Here is a 14,548-nt window from a genome sequence, read left to right on the forward strand (position 1 = left end):
CTTAATTCAGACATTTTATTTTCTTCTGCCTATCAGTAAATGTAAATACCTGAAATATAAACCAGCTGAACTGAAATTATAACAATAATAATGATAATAATATAATAATAAAATACAGAATTGAAAGTCTTGATAGGGGCTGGTGTAGAGAGAGTGAGTCATCAGGAACTCCTTTCAAAACAACACACAATTATCTTCTGATGCTGCTCTTCACCATCTTCCAAGTATCAGGCATTGAAATGACCGATTGGTCGATCAACATGAAATGATCGATCTTGACAGCTAATGAATCGTTCAAGTCCCAGATGACATCAAATTAACTGCTTTTCTTTTTCTAATAGTTCAGTTAACTCAATATATATATTTTTGTATGGGTGTTGGATGAAATACAAACAGGATTCCCAGGTTCCAGAAAATGATGTTTTTCATTTCTCTGAATGTGAGTGAATGTGTTCGAACATATGTAAAAAGAAAAGTCAGAAACAAAGCTACAGTGTAAAGCTGTTAATATTTTTCGCTGCCCTGAGTGCAGACTTCATGGCAGTTTCAATCCACCCGTGAGGCAACGCAGTGTGTTCTCCTGCAAAGTGCACCCGTCCCTCACTCTGGAACAATTGCCCGGCGTATTGCCCCTGCTGGTAGGGCATATACAGGGCAAAGGCTCCCAGACTGTAAGGATCCAGGCCCCATTTCTTTACCAGCCCCCCTGTCCACAGGTTCCTAATTCCTTCTCCGTGCATCTTAACCAAGTCCTCCAGGACCACTGCCATCACCTCCTCCTCACTCATCCCTTGGAAGAGGGTGGAGTCGTCGGCGCAGGTGTAAGATGCCAGGAGGGCCCCTGCGTCTGTGCCCTGGAAGCTGTGGCTGGGGTAGTAGATGAAGCGCGCGGGACGGTCTGTGATGCTCTTCCCCCCTCTGATGCCCTCGTTCTCCCAGAAGCGCTCCCTGAAGCTGAGCACCACCTTGGTGGAGCTGGTGTAATGAATCGAGCGCAGGGCCTCCATCTTGTCCCAGGAGAGAGGCGGCTGGAAGTCAATGAAGAGGGTGGCCTTGGCTGTGGCCGTAACTAGGACGTAGTCCACTGTCAGGTTGGTTAGAGAGCCTGAATTACCCTGGTCCTGATAGGTCACGGTTACATTGCTGCCGCTTGTTTGGTTGATCAGCTTGACCTTGGAGTTGAGAAGGACTGTGGAATTTAACATCTGGTGGAAAGCCCTGGGGAGATGGTCGAAGCCATCAGTCACTTCAAAGTACCTGGAACAAAGACACACCTTTAAAAGCGTAATCACAATACATCATTCAAATTTCACTTATCGAGAGTTTCATTGAATAAACCCTTCAAATTCTCTCTGTCTTCCGGAAAGTTACATATCTAGATGATTTTTTCAGTGAATAATATCTCTTCCTGGCCTGAAAATGGCCTGTATGTAACACTGCATCTTTGCCTCCTTGAATAAGCCTCATATCTAAGATGCAAATGAGTCCAGCCTGGTGCAGCTCTGACTCTTCTCAAACAAACCTAACTAGTGTACACTACACAATAACAAGCGGAGTAATTCAGACAGACATTGACTCATGAAAAGTCAACATACACGTCAAATAACTTATATATAACTTTTTTCTGTCTGTGTAGGTCGTTCGTATATCACCTGTGTGTTCATTTTTCTGCTTAGTTCATTTTTGACTATTTTACTTTTTGCCTCACCCCTGCATACATCTGGTCCCTTGTTTTTCTACAAAATCTCTTTAACTGGATAATCTCTTCATGAACATCCTCCTTGAGGTTCTTCTTGTGACTTGGTTTCCCCCTGTCGTTACGGCCCCAGCCTCCAGGTTGATGAGGTAGATTCGTTCTTTGCAGTTCCATGGTGGAAATACTCAGCCATGGTGTTGACTGCATATTTTGCCCATGATATATCTTGTATTTTACAAGCGACACCATATGGACATGTTTAGAAAGTTAACATTAAATGTGGCTTAAGGCTACAGGCAGGAGAGTTTTGGTTATCATAGCTTGTTGAATTGAAAAATATGCTGTGCACAATATGCAAAATGATGCACTCCATGTGTGTTGCCAGACGCATAGTAAAACGGATCGATTGAATGTTTCTCACTCAGTGTTGTCGTTGATGTCTGCCTGTATGTACAGCGTCTCCAGCAGCGATGAGTGGAAGAGGCTGTTTTCATTCAGGATGTCCCCGATCATCCTCATGGCACCACGGCTCACTTTGGCCTCCTTCACCAGATAGTCCTGTCAGCAGTCGAATGGAAAAGGTTTTTCAGGTGGTGAACGCTTTCATTCAAATTCAAACTATGGCCTGTGGGACAATTTCAAAATCCACAAACTCTTACCATCACTGTGTAGGAATCATATTTAGCCAGCATGGCACTGCAGCCAGAGCTCTTTAGGTCATCCCTCACCTGTGCACATTCAAAGAAAGAAGGTATTGAAGTCAGTCTTTATCAGTCAGACTTTATTTATATAACACTTTTCATTGCAAAAAAACAATATAAAAATGTGTTTTGCCTAATGTCTGTTTTGAACTATTTTGATTCTCTTCTATTTGTACTTTAGTTTAATGAGATGAGCTGTTTTTGTTTGTTTATGTGGCTGTTGTTTGGTTGTTGTGTTTATGTAATGTGTCAATGATACTGTTGGTGATTATTCTAACAAACCTGCAAACATTATGAATTATTCTGAGAGGAAAGTAAACCAACCTTCCACAGTGCCTCACTGAAGATTTGAGCGGCTGACTTCCCCCTCTCGCTTTCGCTCAGGCTATAGTTCAGCAAGCCAGGGTTACTTTTCACATCATGGGTTTTCTGTAGCACTCCATTTATCAGATAGTAGGTGTTGATGTCGTCTTGGATGAAGCGGTTGAGGGAAATCGATAATTTGGAGACAAAGGAGAGCAGGATCCTGTGGGATATATACTGATTATGTAAAGCTTTTATATGTAAGACTTTTTAATTTGAGCTAAAATGACCAGTGCTAACAGCAGCAATGTCCACTTTTTGAGTCAGTGTATAGCGGTGATACCAATTAATCACAGATGAAGTCCTGTTTCTTTCCAGAAACGCACAAGATTCCTAGCGGTCGCTGCTCGGGCCTAATGTTGATATTTGATTGGAATGATATTTAATATTCTTACTGCAGCATGTTAAGCTTTGTCCTTGCAGTCAATTACTTTAACGGAATAGTTTAAAATTACTGAATGAATTAGTTGTGAATACCCTAGTGGTAACTGTACTCAAGTATTGTACTTGAGTGACACACTCACTTATGAAAGTTGGGGATCCTCATTGCACCTAATTCTGCATACCAGCCCTCTCTTCTGTTCCTGAAGGTCTCCACACGTCCTCCGATACGGTCACTCGCTTCTATTATGGTCACCTTGTTGTCCATGGGGACACAGGATCATCATGTTAATTACACGTCTACACAGCATACAATCATTTCAAGGATTCACGGAATTAATGGGCATTAAAATACAACCTGTGCATTTCCAGAGAAAGAAATATCCTGATGTTCTCCAATAAAAATGCACCAGACAAACTAGAATGGTGTTCAGAGCGCATACCTCTGCCAAGTCCCAGCATTCGTCATTTGAAATGTCATTTTAACCGAGGGATTGGTTTCATTCATTTGCTTGTCAATGGTGTTAAATGGTCAAGCTAAGTAAAAGTAGTCAAAATGGATTATATTCCACATTTTTGTAATGCACTATTTATATCTTAATTGATTTAATTTGTGTATTTCCACTGCATGAAGGAGTCATTGGACAACTGGATTGTAAGTTATCAGAGAAACAAGTTGAGCAAATGTTAGCAGCAGATTGGCCTTTCTGGGCGTCCCGAGTCCAGCATAGAACACTTCATAAATGTAGATTTTCAATGTGAAACTGTTATTTAGTGTTTTTACTAGAATTAACCTCTGGCTATGTTTGTTTTAAAGCAAGGGAGACCTCTGCGGACAACTTGGCCTATCTTAAAAACTTCCTAAATCATTAACACTGAGTAGATTCTAAACGGCCTGAATAGTCTGCATTTATATAAACTTTTTTTCTAGTCTTGATGACAACTCAAAATGCTTTAAAGTAGAGGCTGTTACCATTCACCCATTCATTCATACAGTGCCCCCATTTGCAGCACTTTTTCTGTGTATCTTGGCCAAGGACACTTATGCAGATGTGGAAGACTGGGATCAAACCGTCGACCTTCTGGTTAAAGGACGACTGCTCTACCCGCTCATCCAAAGCCACCGTAACAGGCCACAAAAGGTAAGAACAAAACAAGCAACAGGTAAGAACAGGTAAGAAAAGATAAGAGTGAAACAAGAAGACAGTTAAAGTTTAAACGCAAGCATGCACACACGCAAGCACACAAACAGACACACACACCCACACACACACACACACACACACACACACACACACACACAAACACAGATAGATCAAGAAGTTGACTCAAGGTTTGATTTCAATGTTTTCCAGTTTGGGTCATTCTTTCATCACCATAAACACATTTTACCTGATGGCCAGCATCTTCTAAATACTTTGCAGCTGTGAGTCCTGCAATGCCGCCACCGATGATTGCCACATGACGGGATGTCTTCGTGGTGGGGAGACCTTTGTTCACGATGTCGAGAAGCTCACTGTAGTCTCCGTCTGCGAGGCAGTCGTTCAGAGGGTCTCCAGTGATCCCACTCACAGCAATCACCACAACCCCCACTAGAACCAGAGGAACTGACGGAGACAGAAAGTACCAATTCATCAAGGGGGATTAATTCAAAGCATCACGAGGTGAATATGGAGAAGTGAGGGGCTATTCAGACTTCTGACCACTCAAACTGAAATCTGCTCAGCTGACAAACGTGGTCATGTCTCTCGCCTCTAACTACAACCCATGACAAATGACTGTCTTCACATAAATGTTGTGGTCTTAATGCATTTTGCAATAATTCACTTATACTGTAATGCTAATTTAGATTTTTCACTTGGACTCAAAAGAGACATTTCCTAATTTATGAAATTCCAATAGCTGCATTGGGTTTTTAGACAGATATGCCAAAGTGCTTGCTCTTTGTTGGCACTGTTAGGTTTCTCTATACCTTTAAGGTCTTGACCTTATTATGTTATGATCTGGCACTTAAATTTGAACCTAACTGAATACCATTTATTAATTCATTCTTCTTTTTTTTCCGAGCACTCTGTATAGGTGCTGTACATATAAAGTTATTATAATAATACTTGTTAGTATTATTTCAATACATTAAAATGATTGCCTGATTTGACAAGAAAAGCAGGCAAAATAAAAGAGCAGCAAAAAACTGTTAATGAATAAATACAAAAAATGTATACAATCAGCTATGCAGTTATGAATTATTGCACAAAAGTAAACTGAACACATTGAAATTTTTTTACTAAAGACATTGCAGTATTGCACCAATTGTAAATATTAAATGAATGGTGTGTCTTAACATTGGAATACTCACAGAATTTACACAGTGCCATGGGAGGGATCATCTTGAGGATGGAACTCCAACGTCTAGACTTGTTCCCTGAGCTGCTGCTCCTGACACCATAAGAGGGAAATGACACCTACCAAAGACACAGAATTGAATAAGTTATGTGGATGATTAACTAGTAAAACTTGAATATCCACCTGATCTAAATAAACTCTGAATATCCACCTGATCTACATTAAATTAGATTTGAAACGAGCAGCAAATGCAGGAGTGAATGACAAATGAGATTTCACTCAGGCCACATTCCACTCACCTTTATCAATGGTAAATTCTCGTACGTCATCATAAACCTCTGCATGACTGAGGAGAAATGAGCAAGTCCTTGATAAAGCTTCACTTCTAATGCTGCGTCCCCCCTATATGAAAGCAACCTGCAAAACCTGGACGCGTGGTATGTGTGAAATTGCACACAATGTCATCTTAATGAGGGGACTGTGTGGCTCCTCGAGACCTGAGTCTGGAAATATTTTCCCACACCGGCTCCAGAGTCAATCATACTGAACAAATCAGATTAGTGAGCTTCTACTAGTCATCTGCATACCTCGTTTCCTCCATCTTCATTCATTTCAATATCTGACCTGAAAGCCAGTGGTATCGAAAAAAATGCCTCGTTCAAATTTAAAGCTGCAATACACCCCAGGAATCGTTTTACACTCTACAGCAGTAAATTTTTTCAGATGTTTTAATTTAATGTCATATCATCTGTAATGCCATAACAAAGCAGTTCCACTACCCCCCCCCCCCCCCCCCCCCCGTCTGGGTCCAACAGGTAAAAGCACAGCTTTCAGGTGCACCCCCACACACACACAAACACAAGGACTTCAAAATTATTTGTAACCGATTGAGAGTTTTGGAGAATAATATTCAGAGCAAGTTATTAAAGATAATTTAGCCGACTTTCCCTTTGATTTTCTCAGAAATACATGCATGTATATATATAATATTACATTCCATTTTAAATGTTCGTGTGAAATGCAGCTCGAAGGACCTGTACCGTAAACCCGCAAATAGGCGCGCATTGTTTTTTCAAGCTGCCTTTGGCGTGACCGCGGTACTCGGACCACGTGAGCGCGCCGTGCCGACGCTCGAAGGTACGTCACGATACCGGAAGTAAACAAAGCGGACCGCAGTGTTCGACGTCCCCCCCCACCCCCCGTGCTGTGACAGCTCGTGCAGGTGAAACTCAGTTCTCTTGTTTTTGGTCTTCTCGTTGAAATGTGTCTGTGTGTGAAGCGTCCTCACGTTGCACCCTGTAGAGTCACAGTGCTGCTGTTAGCTATCGAGTCATATTCTAATGCGACCAGGCTTAGTCCACAAACTACACAATTTAAGGTTGTTATGCGCTTTGGCTGATTATAACAAAACACGTGACATTATCACAGACTTCTGACGAGTCGACAGCGTCTTGTCTTCACTTCGGGAATATACTTGACAGGGAAAGAAACTATTATGTCTATAATATTTCGAATGCGCCTTTGACATCTAGTCCCTACCCTCGTCTAATAAACCTCATGTAAAGGAGTAGGTCTTACACTCAATAGCACATTGAAGTGGACATTGTGTTGTCCGGTTTGGAGTAACCTGTTTGCCATATGTGAAGAGGTTGTTTTTAACAGCCTCAGTAAACAACATGAGGTTTAACAGCGGATGTTTGTCATGTAACAACTTCACATTTCCCTGCCGGGTTTTGTGCAGAGCAAACAAGTTTGTGTGCAGCTAACGTTAGCTCATCACCTCCCCAAGCTGTTTGAACTCGTTATCACGGATAAAGACAAATGTGACAAATGTGATTGAACTGAACACTGGCTGAGGTTAGTAAAACCAGTGAACACTGGTCAGACATCGTGATACCGACGTTAGCTGCTAGCATAAACATGCTCGCAGCTTTATGAAGGGAAATGAACCGGAGGTCGCTTGTATTTAATGCTGTTATTTACACCTTTTTCTATAGTGACATGTCAACATCTCTGCCACAGGCAGTGACATGAAGCAGCCATAACTCCAGTTATATAGATTATCATACTTCAGTCGTTAAATGAGATGGTTACAGATCTGGTAAATTATTACATTACATATTACTTTACATGTCATTGAATTGACGCGTTTATCCAAAGTGACTTGCAATAAGTGCATTCAACCATGAGGGTACAAATCCAGAACAGCAAGAATCATGTTAGTACAATTAGTCAAGTAGTACCGGATGATCACTGATCACAGGGTCGATGACTCTGTTTATACCACTGATTAACATGCGTGATCCAAGGGACCCCTTAGGATTGAATTTCTCTTCCCCGCTCCATTAAATCTAAAGGGCTGAATGAGCAGGACGCAAACTTTAACTTTAACAGATAGATGACGAAGACCTGCATTAATACCAGAGGCTCTCACCTGGGATTCACACACAGAGGACCTCAGTAGAGGAGCTTATATGCAACCTGATCAGACAGACCACTACAATCCCCGCTCTACATGCAAATAAACATGCCCATCCCCCTGTTGGCAAAGATGAAGTTTATTTAAAAAAAAGAAATAAGACGTGCTTTGTTTGAACTGACCTTGACCCTACTGAGCGAACACACTGGGACAAAAAGAAGAAGGAAGAAATAACTTCATGTATAGCGTTTGTTGAATTAACAAGAAGGCTCAAATAATTAAGTTCTAGTCATAGACAGCGTTTCACAAAGTTCAGAAAGTTTCTCTTTACTCAACAACTTTAGCACAAACTACGGTTGCTTAAAGAGAGCACAAACACGTCAGTAGCATCACAGAGAAACAAATGGTGATCAGACAGCATTTGTACTTAGAGCAAATCATGTATGTACGATCGTTCAAAGTGTCACCAGTAGCCACCTCAACTCCTTCTCACCTCTGTTGAGAGTTTCACATGAGTGACACCTTTTTGTTTTTCTCAACTGATCTGCATCCAAAGAAACAAAGAAACACACAGACTCACTCTCGCAGGCACGCATGCACACACACAAATATACACACACAAAACAAAACAAATAGTTTGAATGTATGTCAAGGGTTTTTCAGACTGTCTCAATACCAGGACAGAGCACGATCTAATCTGTATGCATAATTGCTTTTATTTTTCAAGGTGTGATGTGGCTCTGGCATGTATAATCTCCATATCCCTTCCTGACGGTGTCGACCCAGACAGTCAGGCCGTGGAGGGTGCCATGGCTGAGGTGATGGGACAGAGGAGCTTGCTGGGCTTTGGTGTGGTGTTGGCATGGCTGGTTCTGTTCCACCTGCTGGTCAACATCTGGCTACTTTGTTTGTTCACCAGCCTGTTGGTGGTGCTCGGTGGCTGGCTTGGCTCGCAGGCAGTCCTCGATTCCAACAGTGTGGTTCATCTGGAGAGGTTTATCACACTGGAGCAGGTAACTTTGGAACTCACTTTTCTGGTGTTTTGCTTTGTCACCATTTAAATGGTTATACATGAGATACATTTAACCGTAAGACTCTTTTGGGAAATAGGCATTATGTACTTCCTGTATCACGTCAATCTCATTATGCCTTTGCCAAATGTCAGGTTCCACCCTCCGTGGAGGCTGATCAACACTTGGACCAAGAGATCCACAACACAGTGAGGAAAATCATCAGGGACTTTGTCACCTCCTGGTACTGCACAGTGTCCTCTGAGACTGGTTTTGAGACAGAAGTCAAAGAGGCCATGATCTGTATGGCCATGGAACTGAAAACACGTGCTAGACATGTCGACAGGAAGGTACGTTAATGTAAATCCCTCTGTGTTGGCAGCTTTTGCATTCTTTGTATGCCATACGGCCTGTAATAGCCCTTTAAACAATAAGTTTACATTTACAGTTGCTTCAGACCCCTTCACTTGTTACACACTGTATTCTGTCGTAGATTAATTTGTAAATGAACATAATTGCCATTACTGCAATATTGACACTCTTAATGATAGAAACAGAATTAATAGAAACCACATTTACTCACGGAAGACCCTAATTTTAATTTAATTTCTAAACAACTGGACTTCAGAGGGGCAAGATAAACTTTTCAAATTATTGCAGGAGCTGACCCAGAGGATCCTCGATCTGTTTGGCTGCCACCTGCAGGACTACATCAGGGCGAAGGAGCTGGTGACCGAGCAGCAGATGACCATGAGTTGTGAGAGCGAGCGGTTGTGGAAAGCCTATTCCAGTCTTACCACACCTCATCTTGCCATGACCAGTGACAAAGCGGAGCTAAACTACACCAGAGGATTTGTAGATTTGTTATTGCATGTTCTGGTGCCATTGCCGCACTTGGAGTCCCATACTGGACGGTTTGTGGTTGGAGAGCTCATCACCTGCAATGTCTTTCTCCCTCTTATTGCCAAACTGTCTGACCCTGACTGGTTAAACATCCTTATAATTGAAATATTTGGGAGGTCCAGCAAACCCCAGGAATGCATTGCGACAGAGCCGATGACCCCATCACCACCAACAGATGAATCTAATCTCCCTGCATTACAAGATATTGCACAGGTTTCTCAAAGGAATACTGAAACTCCCCAAGCAGGAGCACAGACTGACATTTTCCCTGAGGCAGAGATGGCTGAGCTTGCTGCCTATGACGTCTTCGACTCAGGGGAGGTGGACTGTCCACAGAATAACACTGAAGAAGAAGAAAGTCCTCCACCCTTTCTAGAGCATTTCATGAGAGGAAGCAAGTCAAACCCATTTTACCAGGAAAATGACTCGGACCTTGATTCTCCTTTGGCTGAATATAAACAGAGTCCCACCGATTCACTGGTCATGATAGGCCAAGAGGAGGCTCTGGATGACAGATGCAAAGAGTTTACCACATCTGTTGAAAATAACATTGGTGTGGACTTGGAGGATGTTTGTCCCTGTCCATTGGAGGGCTCCTGCCAAAGCATACGGGTGAATTCAGAAAATCCAAATGGCTATGGCCCCTCATCAGTTGGGGCCTCACAGGGGACTCCAAGTGTCAGCAGCCTCCAGGACCTGGAAAGGGAGGCCAGTTCTCCACCAGTAAACCCAACCAGGGAGCTTCTCCTGAGCGTAGAACAGACTGGGTTGGGTAACCCTAATGAACTAGTCAGTCCCTCGCAGGTCACTTCTCCCATGCCATCATTCAGTTTCCAGCCCCTCAGTAGCCCAGATGGACCAGTCATCATTCAGAACCTCCGCATCACTGGTACCATCACAGCTAAGGAACACAGAGGCACTGGCTCTCACCCCTACACATTATACACGATCAAAGTAAGAGGTGTCCACTTCCTCTGTTCACCAATCATTATTTTGTTCAATTGTGATCCTGTACTTTTCCAGGCTGATAAAGGGCTCAAATATGATAATCCAAAGGGAAAGACAAGTTTCAAAGAAGAGTTACAAATGAAAAATAGTGGAGCTTTTTACTACTAACAGCACTTTGTCGCAATGTTATTTTAAATGGATTAACCCCATTTTCCTTGTGTCATTCATGCATATGCACGGGCTTGTGCACGTAAACACAAAAACATAAATGACGTTCTACTAATTGAAAGTTGTTGGCAGATATGCACCAGCAAATATACCAATGTACCAACAAAGAGAAGAAGACAATTGGAAATTTGGTTTGCCACAGCCCAACGTGATGTATTTATATTGCTCGTCTTATTTCATCATTGTCCAAGAGGTTTACTTTTCATTCGTAAATGATCATGAAAAGTCTCAACTTCAGAGTTGAAGCAAGTTTGACTTGAGTGCTTAGACACACCTCACTTCAATTGATCAACATCAGCTCAAGGAAGCTGACGAAGTGCCAAATGGAAATAAGAAGCAATAATATGAAGAAAAGTGGCCTCTATTTCTATCTTCTAATTAATGCCTTATAGTGATTTTAAATTAAAAAACAATAAAACAACACTCAGTACAACATTGGACTAGACAGTCTATACATACTTACAACTCACATTCACCCAATCGTTGCAATGACAACAAGATAAAGATAAAGAGCCTAAGGCTAAGGATTAAGGAAAGAGGGTCTATGTGCAACACCTCACCAAATATTTTTTCCAAATCTTGCAAAACTGAACTGCATTATTTTTAAAACTTAATTGTATTGAACATTGGTATAATAGCATTAGGCCTTAAGACATTTTACAAGCTGTGCCAAAAACTGCAATCTGTTGCACACAATATAAATTCTTACAGGAATCAACAGAATATGTTAAGCTTTACCATTGTTTGTGTTGGTTTTTCAGTATGAGACAGCAATGGGTTTTGAGAGCCCAGGAAGCCTCCAGTCCGGCTCTGATGATGCCGAAGTCGTACAGACAACTTTGGAGAATCCCTCTCGCATTCAGCCAGTAGCCTATCACATGGTCAACAGACGATACAGCGAGTTCCTCAACCTGCAAACACGGCTGGAAGAGAAAACTGACCTAAGAAAACTCAGCAAAGGTAGGGGGAGGGAAGTCTGTCCTTTTGTCTATTTTATGTATGAAATCAAAGGTGAGAAATCTCTTGTGGATCCGAGGAGCCACCAATGTGCACTGTGGCCAAGTTATCTTTTGTCTGGTCTGGAGAAATCCATCCACCTGGATTTGCACTTTTTCCTTGGACATTGTTTAGACGTTTGATTTGCTACTCGAGCCAACAACCGTAATTTTATCTTACTGTGCTGTAGGTGTAAAAGGTCCAAGGAAAATATTTCCAGACATGCCATTTGGGAACATGGACAGTGAGAAGATTGAGGCCCGGAAAGGACTGCTAGAAACCTTTTTGAAGGTTGGTGGGTTGATATTTTATCACTTAAAGAATTAAGAATTTGTATATATATGCACATTTTACAATTTGGATGGCTTTTGATATCTGTTCTCTTTTTCAGCAACTCTGTGCCATCCCTGAAATAGCCAACAGTGAGGAGATGCAGGAGTTTCTGGCTCTCAATACAGACGCCAGGATTGCCTTTGTCAAGAAACCTTTCATTGTGTCACGCATAGACAAGGTTTGATACTGAATATTTCACTGTGGTACAGCTGAATAATAATTAAGTTGACTTCACAGTAAGAATATTGTATATGCTTAGTAATAACTATAATCAGACCATGATGCAACAATGTAAAGACATGATAAAAACTTGTTTGATGGTCTAAGCCTCTGCTGGGGTCATAATGGATTTAAATACAGCACGTGTGTGTTTTTTGTGTGTAGATTATGGTGAATGCCATCGTGGACACCCTGAAGACAGCCTTTCCTCGTTCAGAGCCTCAAAGCCCCACAGAGGATAACGAAGCAGAGGTGGATGGTTGGAAAATAAGTTTGGACAAGAAGAGCAAGTAATACAAATAACAAATTATAGCAAACCTTTTTTTATAAAGCACTTTTCAAAACACAAATACAAGGGGCTTCACAATTAAAAAATGAATGCAAACAATAGTTTAGTAGAAGTATATTTAATAGAATTTAGTTGTCAAAGGTCACTGTCCCCAAATAAACGTGGTTTTTTGGCCATAGTTATGTCAAAATGTCCCTTAAATACCCATCAAGACAAAATGGTTACATAATATATTCAAAGGTTCAGAGGCCAACTTCACTATTACATCATTATCGAAAAAAACTTTTCACAATGTGAGCACTATGACCAAAGAGGAGGTTGTGAACATATTTCTTTCAAATTGATTGGTCGGCTGAGGCAAACAACCACAAGGAGGTAATTCTAATCATTCTGAATGGTCGGGACATTTCTATGCATTTTGCTACTTTGATGTGTCTAATAATTCTATAGCATTCATTAAATGCCTTAGTAAGATTGTTCCAAAATAAGGGGCCCCAACTTTAAAAGCCCGGTCACCTCTGGTCTTGTGGTCCAGAAAAATCCTGCCTAATGAAGCACTCTACTTTGTAGGGGAGCAGCAACTGAGCAATATGATTAGGAGCCAGCCCATGTAGGGCTTTAAATGTAATCAAGAGACTATTTTCAAATCAACTCCAACTGGTAACCCTTGAAAAGGGGTTGAACATGGGTGAAATTATGAAATGTTATGGAAAATATGACATGTTGCATTGCCAGAATTGTCTTACTACACAAAAACATGGTCTTACAGTAGAGGCGTATATGAACCCGCTTTTTGTTGAACTTAAAAAAAGAGAACATTCATAGCAGAGAACAACAGGATTATGGGAAATATTGATTTTTGTCTTTGTGGTGATTTTTTTTTTTTTACTCTCAGGTCTCGTCTGAAGTTCAGTAGTAAAAACAGTCCCTCTATGAACGGCTCTGACATAAGACCCCCAGTTTTGTTCAGTTGGGGGCAAACCAGCACAGTAAGTGTCTTACATTTGAACGACTGATATTTCGTCATTAGTTGAAATCTACAGTAACAAAATTTTACTCAGTTCTGTTGTATTTTGTTTGCTGGTTGACCTGATAATTTAATTTTCTGTTCCCTCAAAGGTTTTCAGTGGGATGTCCTTGGGAGATTTGCAAGCCTTTATCACTGAACAAGAAAAACTGTGCATCAGAGTTGAGTCGGAGAGGGAGCAGAGCCCGGTGAGCAGAGAATTCAGAGGCTATCTGGATGACAGCTTGAGAGGAAAGCAGAGTCAGGAGCCTGGTAAGAGCACACGGTCTAGATACCTGAAATGGGAAACACTGGCCTTGTGTAAAGGTCAGTCAGGTTGATAGTTGGTACATTTCCAAGAGTGACTGTTGGTCATTTTAAAAGGTATCAGAGGACTCACTTCAAAGAACACCGGTTTAAAAGTAAAACCCTTATCATCACAGGTCTTCACACCCAACTGCCACCATATGAAGCCGAGTTACTGCTTTTACTCTGCTGCATCTACTGACTGAGGACAGGTTCTGAGACTTGAACTGTTGATGGCGTCCGTCTAGACTGCTATAGGACCTGTCATAACAGTGTTGGCACCAGATGTTAAGCGTTTATTACAAAGAGAGCTGCTACAGCTAGATTGATGATCCTGAATATTTTAATCAATATTGAAATTTAATCGAAATCCCAAATTTGTCTAGAGCCTTAAATGATAGGGCCAG

At 41.5% G+C, this 14,548-nt stretch overlaps 2 protein-coding genes across 3 annotated transcripts in view; one reads left to right on the forward strand and one right to left on the reverse strand.

The window, feature by feature from the left end:
- Positions 1–455: 455 nt before the first annotated feature.
- On the reverse strand, positions 456–5,828 carry il4i1 (interleukin 4 induced 1). The gene is made up of 8 exons (XM_053421948.1): positions 5,784–5,828; positions 5,498–5,603; positions 4,534–4,748; positions 3,285–3,397; positions 2,722–2,923; positions 2,356–2,424; positions 2,118–2,254; positions 456–1,257 (listed from the first exon to the last, which is right to left on the reverse strand). Exons 1-8 carry the CDS (start codon positions 5,826–5,828, stop codon positions 489–491), a joined length of 1,656 nt encoding a protein of 551 aa, XP_053277923.1. The 3' UTR covers positions 456–488.
- A 781-nt stretch (positions 5,829–6,609) lies between these two features.
- LOC128439602 (sorting nexin-19) overlaps positions 6,610–14,548 on the forward strand; it is a 30,560-nt gene continuing 22,621 nt past the window's right edge. For both annotated transcript variants that reach the window (XM_053421946.1, XM_053421947.1), the window contains exons 1-10: positions 6,610–6,706; positions 8,631–8,916; positions 9,069–9,263; positions 9,574–10,770; positions 11,754–11,952; positions 12,179–12,279; positions 12,380–12,499; positions 12,706–12,830; positions 13,725–13,818; positions 13,949–14,108. In XM_053421946.1, coding sequence (XP_053277921.1) covers positions 8,713–8,916; positions 9,069–9,263; positions 9,574–10,770; positions 11,754–11,952; positions 12,179–12,279; positions 12,380–12,499; positions 12,706–12,830; positions 13,725–13,818; positions 13,949–14,108 — 2,395 coding nt within the window. In that variant the 5' untranslated portion in view covers positions 6,610–6,706; positions 8,631–8,712. The remainder of the gene's footprint in view (positions 6,707–8,630; positions 8,917–9,068; positions 9,264–9,573; positions 10,771–11,753; positions 11,953–12,178; positions 12,280–12,379; positions 12,500–12,705; positions 12,831–13,724; positions 13,819–13,948; positions 14,109–14,548) is intronic.

Source organism: Pleuronectes platessa, chromosome 5 (assembly GCF_947347685.1).
Source record: "Pleuronectes platessa chromosome 5, fPlePla1.1, whole genome shotgun sequence".
In the NCBI taxonomy this organism is placed as follows: domain Eukaryota; kingdom Metazoa; phylum Chordata; class Actinopteri; order Pleuronectiformes; family Pleuronectidae; genus Pleuronectes; species Pleuronectes platessa.